Here is a 6,893-nt window from a genome sequence, read left to right on the forward strand (position 1 = left end):
TGAAATCACTGTCATTGCAGTTTTGTGTCTGCTGTTGTAGGTGAAACATCCTTGTGTAATTTTAATTCACTGAGTAACTACAAATGTAAACAAACACCGGGCAGATGAACCACCTGTACGTTTGCCACAGGTAGATTTACCTGTCTTATGCCCCCAGTGGGAGCGGTTCGTTAGGGGGTGGGGCACTTAAGCTGAGCTGGCCAATGAAAGTACTGCGCGATCCCCAGAGGCCATGCCCCTCTCGGGACCGCGCCTGCCCTGGGGTGAAATGGACGCAGGCCCCTTTAAGAGGTGAGCTGACTGCTCAGCAGGGACTTCTCAGCGGAGAAACAGCGAGATGAAGAGCAGCGCTTATCCGGCATCATGTGCCCCAGGCTCCCGAGGACTGCCTGCGTGCTGCGACTCATTGCCCTCTGCATACTCCTGTCACAAACGTCAGCCTATTTCGGGTCAGCTCCCTTTTTAATTTTTCCTTTTTATTCCATGCATCTATTCTTTGAGTGTAATTTCCTCAAGATAGTGACCCTTTTCTTAATAGTAATGTGCCGGTTAGTGTTATATTTGATTTGCTGCATTTTAAAATTTAGAGCGCATGGACATTACCATTACACCATGTATACTTAAAATGACCGTTTGCAGAGAGGAAGATGATGATTTGCAATTTGTTGTAGTAATCCGAGTTTTCCCAGTTTTGCTACAGACGTTCTATGTCGCTGTCTTTTAAACTCATGAACTCATGTTATTTTAGACGAAACAGTACCGAACGGTAAGTCAGCCGCTTGTTTCACCTTACTATGACTTTTTTCCCTCGTGATTCCGCACTGGCAGTTTTTATATCAATGAAAAGAGTGAAGCGTCGCCAGAATCAGCAAGCAGTGGTTGTACGCTTTGATTACAGATTTGGTTTTATGAATGAAATATTATGCGCCACAACTAGGCTAATAATTATAAAACAATAATATTAACAATAAAACACATTGGATTAACACATTACTGTCACGCGCCAAAAACTATGTTATTACTAAGGTAAATTGCACTTATAAATCGTAGCCTACTTTTGTGACTTGGTACTTGTGAGTGTGTTTAGGCATGTATGTTTATTAATCCTTATAGTTATCACAGCACTGTGTATGTTAGGCATGTTCGGACGCGGTCAGCTGTGGCCTGTATGTACCATATTTCAGGCAACTTTATTAAATGTACTTTGTTCTCTTTCCGCATCGCTATGAATAAGGGCGTCTGCTAAATGACAGAATGTAATGTTAACGTAATCTACGGCATTATTTCCATCCCATATTAAAATCATGATTGCATTAAGAGCAACTTTATTCGTTCATTTTTATGAAGATGCGCGCTTGTTGGACAGTTTTAACCAATATTAATTTATCTGTTTTCTGAGTATTATGTCTCTTGTTCTACTGAAGTCCATTAGGTAATTTCTTGCTTTGTTTTATTATGAAAAGGTCATAATTGTTTCCAAATGCTCTGAGAATTTAAAGATTTAAGCCCACCCGTAAATGTTTGTTAATCGTCGATACTGATCTGTTTTAAGGGAATAGTCGTGACTGAGTTGGACGGCAATTACAAAAGTACCGCTGAAAACCCACTTTCTATAATTCGTTGAATTATTAATTGAAAATAGTCCACGGACTCGATATGCCCATGCCCAGGGTAGGTGTCATCCCCTGAGTTCCCACAGCTGTTTCCCGTCACCGGCTAATCTGGCACAATTTTTCTATGGACTGTTTCCATATCAGGGCCAGATTCGCACAGTGTGTAACTTCAAGGCAATCAATGTTTACACTTCGGTCGCGCATAAAACCTACGAACAATTCCATGTGGAGGAATTCTCTTTGTTATTGCATTTACTTAATGAAAAACGGAATTCCTTCTTCCCGATTTCTGTAATTACGCAAAGGGATCGAAAGGGGCCGTGTCGGCGAGATACACCACATGGTTTCCATATGTAGGCCTACAGGACAATAAACAAACTGAAAAACGTTCATTTAAAACCAACAATAGTTACAACAATAATATTAATAGGGCCACGTTTCATTTTTTAAAGGTGATACTTTTATTTTTAATAAAATATAAAAACAATATAATGTTAAAATATGAATATTATTAAGCTTGTATTGCCACCCGTCGTGCATTACGTTTCATTCTTTGCTTTAATTAAATTAATTCAATTTAATTTATTGTCATTAATTAACTTTAATTTTTATCCTACAATTATGATTTCCACCATCATGAGTCAAAATTTGAAAAATAGTAGGCTAAAAAAATGTTCAGTGTGCAGATTCACTTAACCTCTATTCAGATATGATTAATTGAAAAGCGTGGAATTTATCAACGATACATTAATAATGCTAGACAGAACTTAGAACGAATTCAGGGGGGAAATAATTAATATGGCATGCTGTTTTATCTATTTTATTTGCATCGTGGGTCATCCGTATCAATCTTTTATGAGGAAATTAATATTAATAATATTAATAATTATTTGACTATATTAATTCTCGCAAAATCATGGCATAGCTATATTCGAAGAGGAGAATCACTGGACTGACAACATATAAAGTGTCTGTCAGGTCTGCAGTCTTTCATTTAACACTCCTTCTCTTTTCTTACGCCCGTAAGGTTGACAGGTAGGGAGCCACTGGTGTTTTTACCTGCACCGCTATCAAACGAGGCTCCTTCGGGTAAAGCTCACCTCAAGCAATGTGAGCAGCTGACCCTGACCCGCCGACAGAAGCGCCTTTGCCGCCGAGAGCCGGGCCTGGCCGAAACCTTGCGGGAGTCTGTACGCCTCAGCCTCCTGGAGTGTCGGTACCAGTTTCGAAACGAGCGATGGAACTGTAGCCTGGACGGTCGAGGCAGTCTGTTAAAGCGAGGTGAGAGAAATCAGCTGGGGATCTGCTTGAAGGCTGCGTTAGAAAAAGTAACCATGGTAAAATAATTGATACCAACTGAAAATGGCTAAGGCCTGAAATGTAGTTTTCGCAATGATACAGCGCGAATTACATAGTTTACGTTTCTACATGACAATTTTATACAGCTGCACAGTTACTAAAAATCAGATTAGTTAGTCTACCTTTCTTAAGAGATCATCGACAGTGCCTCATTTGGGAACAGAAGTGTGCCAGTTTTGAGTTGCGTCCCTTAACCACTTTTCCGCACTACCGCATAACAAGCTTGAGGAAATGAAATAACACGGCGCATTGCTTGTGTAGTACAGAGACAAGGCACGAACGAAATTTGAAAACCGTTTTAAATAGGTACAGTGAAGCAATGGATGACTGGGCATGGAAATATTCCATTACTTGGAAAAAATATTTTTTATCCATGCAGTTCCTGCATTTAACTTAAAGACAGGGTTAAGCATTTCGTAGGCTATAACTATGATGGTGGCGCAAATTAATGAAGATTGTCAAGGTACAACAAAGCAGAATGTATTCAAATGTTAGCAAGAGCAGAAAGGCAGATACACAGTTGGGAAGTACAGCATCACCGGGCCAACGGGTAAGTAATAATAAGGGATTTGAAAACCATGGTTTCTGCGCGGGACTGTGAGGGTATTTTTAGCAAGGAAAAGCGCCCAGTTCCCAGAGGAAAAGGGCGGTGAGATTACTCGCTTTCATCTGGGAAAAATCTCTTCCTAGTCAAAATAATAATTAATTGGATCAAAATACACCATAGTGATTGCTTTGGGCTAAGCAAACAGCAACTAGAGTCGGCGTTGAAGATCTGAGGAAGATTAATCGCGAGGCATCATGACAAAATTCAATATTCAAGTACGGATACTAATTCCAGAAACACCTCTGTTTTCCAAAGCGTAATCTGAACTACATGTTATGAGTATCGCATTCCTTTAAGATGCTTCAGTGTAAGAATTAGCAAATCGTGTTGATTGTTAAGGAGCTATCCCTAAATGCCTATTATATTAATTATATTATATTATATTTGTATTGTGCCATCACTGTGTATATAAATGGATTTATAAAATGGGAATGTTGCAATATGAAATGCAATTTACTGCTTTGAAAGCAAGCACACATACACACACATCTTTCTCAGGGTTCAAGGAGACTGCGTTTCTGCTGGCGGTGTCATCCGCAGCTCTGACCCACGCGCTGGCGAAAGCTTGCAGCTCTGGCCGGATGGAACGTTGCACGTGTGACGATTCACCGGACTTGCAGCACCGTGAGGCTTGGCAGTGGGGCATCTGTGGTGACAACCTCAAGTACAGCACAAAGTTCCTCAAGAATTTCTTGGGGCAGAAGCGTGTCAGCAAGGACTTGAGAGCACAGATTGACTTGCACAACATCAACGTGGGAGTTCGGGTGAGTGTGCTTGAAAAGTAACGTTAAAAATTGCAAAGTAAGGCCACACAAAATGCATTACAGTTCTTTACAAACAATTTTCATTTTCTTTTTTATGCATTGAAGCGTGTTGATCTGGGGTGCTCTCGTACTTAAGCTATTTGCATTTTAGCTTTTTGAGTTCTGTGACACACCTTAAGGCTGCACATGGAGAACATGTAAAACATACTACATCAAGGCGACATGTCTGAGCTGTGTGAGGTGTTTCAGCACTTGCAAGACAAGCACCTATAACAAAGCCATTTGGCACTGCAGGACCCAATCTAATTAGAATAGTCACCGCTTATTACCATAGCATGCATGACTGTTAACTGGAGCCCCACATGTGGGACAGTGCAGAGCTCCGCCAAGGCATGCGCTACCGTGTTCCGCTCAGAGAGGAGCAGTTAATGGGGCCAGGATGCTCCCCCACACCCTCCCTCCAGACCTCCAGATAAAGAGGCAGTGTTGTGAGTGTGGCTGTGAGGCCGGGAGACACCCAACAGAGCCAGGTGTTCCCAGGCATGATAAAGCTTGCTGCGCGAGCCTCTGAAAATTAAAGGGCTCCCGTCAGAGCTGCCAGCAATTATAACTGTAGCCTTCTAATATATGAGCGCACATTTTTTCCACATACTGTATACTGAGCTATATTTTCTTAATAAATCCACATCGGTTAAACAAACCATCTAATGAGAAATGAGCAGCCCACTATACACCCCACCTTTGTTGTTGTACCCACCTAACATCTTGCAAAGCTTTAAGTTCCAGTTCACAGCTCAGCCCTTTGGCAGTTCCTCCCATGGTAAAGTGAAGAAATACCCAGTGGGTGATAACTCTGTGTACATCCAGAAAAAAAAGCAAAACAAAACAGAAAAGAACCAAAAACAAACAGAAATTCTTATCTTTCATGGACTCCTGCTATCAGGTCAGATAACAGCAAGTCTTCAGGTAAGAAGCCCGCACTCGTTACCAACAGAAACAAGATGGCGGGTGGCTGCCTGTGTAGCTGGTCATTACCTCGCTAATGTTCTGAGTGTGAGCAGAGCCTGGGGGCTCATACCTGTGCAGGGTGGAATGCGACTGACCTCTTCACACACACCCCCACTGCCTCAGGCTGTTCCTGCCCCTGTGCCATTAGAACGACCCCTCTGCCACATGACCAACCCCAGGCCACCCTGGCTGGCGCTCTTTCTAGCTGACCGCTCCATCACTATTTCTCCCAGCACAGTGAACCCTTAATCATCGTGGCCAAACTTTGAGAAGGCACCCCCTCAGTACTTGTGATAATATTTCCCTTCTTTGCATTCCATCACAGTCTGTGGGGACATCTGTAAGCACAGTACTATCCCGTGTCCTGAGCTACAATAGAGAAAGGCAGTTTTAACACACTGAAAACACACTGAGTGTGCAGTCTGTCATAGTTCATCTGCCTTAAGGTAGATGCACTATTTCTTGTTGGTCCCTACTCATGTGTCATCTTTGAGAACTGAACTGAGTGGGGTATTTGGTTTGCATTGCTTGGTTGCAGGTAACCTGCTATGGCTAACTTCGCAAAGAAGGGAGGAAAATGGCAAATAAATCAGATGAATGAAGCTGATAGCCCTCTCTCTCGCTCTTAGGCGGTGAAGAGCGGATTGAAGACCACCTGTAAGTGCCATGGCGTGTCAGGCTCCTGCGCGGTGCGGACTTGCTGGAAGCAGCTCTCCCCCTTCCACGACACGGGCCGGCTCCTCAAGTTCCGCTACGACTCCGCAGTGCGTGTGCTGAGCGTCACCAACGCCGCCACGGGGGAGGCAGAGCTGGCGGGGCCACGACGCCACGGCAACGGTCACGGCCACAGCCCTCGGCCCACCGACCTGGTCTACCTGGAGGATTCGCCCAGCTTCTGCAGGCCCTCGCGCTATTCCCCTGGGACGGCGGGACGCCCCTGTGCCAAAGACACCAGCTGTCAGAGCCTGTGCTGCGGGCGTGGCTACAACACCGCCCTGCGGCACACCACCCTCTCATGCCACTGCCAGGTACGCTGGTGCTGCCATGTGGAGTGCCAGACCTGCCTGAGAGAGGAGGAAGTGTACACATGCAAAAAACACTGAGATGAGAGGTGTGGAGGGGGGGGTATTGGACTGAAGAAGAGGGAAAAAGGGGAAATAACAGAGAAAGGGAACAGTTGACTGTGTACATTGCAGTGGAAGAGGTAAAGGAACTCACCTGTGTGTTGGCCTAGGGAGACATCTGGATGGCAGGGTTGAGAATCCATTGGGAAAATGTACAGAGAGAGAAAGACAGGTAAAGCTGTGGCATTCAGGACTTTCTTGTAAGAGCATAAATTTCTGTTTTCTTCAACCAAAATGGCTGGAAAGTCCAGACAAGCCTCCCCCTTATCTATGCTTCATCAGGACTCCAGAGGACCAAGGACTCCCCAGTTAATACTGCAGGACTCTGGGTAGGAAGGGATACAGTGTCCACCATGTTCACCCATAAGTTGGGGATACAGTTCTCTCCCAGAAATGACAGCTGGATGAGGATCGCACA

The 6,893-nt window shown here is 44.1% G+C and overlaps 1 protein-coding gene across 1 annotated transcript; it reads left to right on the top strand.

Moving 5' to 3' along the window:
• Positions 1-363: 363 nt before the first annotated feature.
• wnt9b (wingless-type MMTV integration site family, member 9B) lies at positions 364-6,454 on the top strand. The gene is made up of 4 exons (XM_036551785.1): positions 364-449; positions 2,641-2,894; positions 4,078-4,343; positions 5,981-6,454. Exons 1-4 carry the CDS (start codon positions 364-366, stop codon positions 6,452-6,454), a joined length of 1,080 nt encoding a protein of 359 aa, XP_036407678.1.
• Positions 6,455-6,893: the final 439 nt, after the last annotated feature.

The sequence above is a fragment of the Megalops cyprinoides genome, chromosome 1 (assembly GCF_013368585.1).
Source record: "Megalops cyprinoides isolate fMegCyp1 chromosome 1, fMegCyp1.pri, whole genome shotgun sequence".
In the NCBI taxonomy this organism is placed as follows: Eukaryota; Metazoa; Chordata; class Actinopteri; order Elopiformes; family Megalopidae; genus Megalops; species Megalops cyprinoides.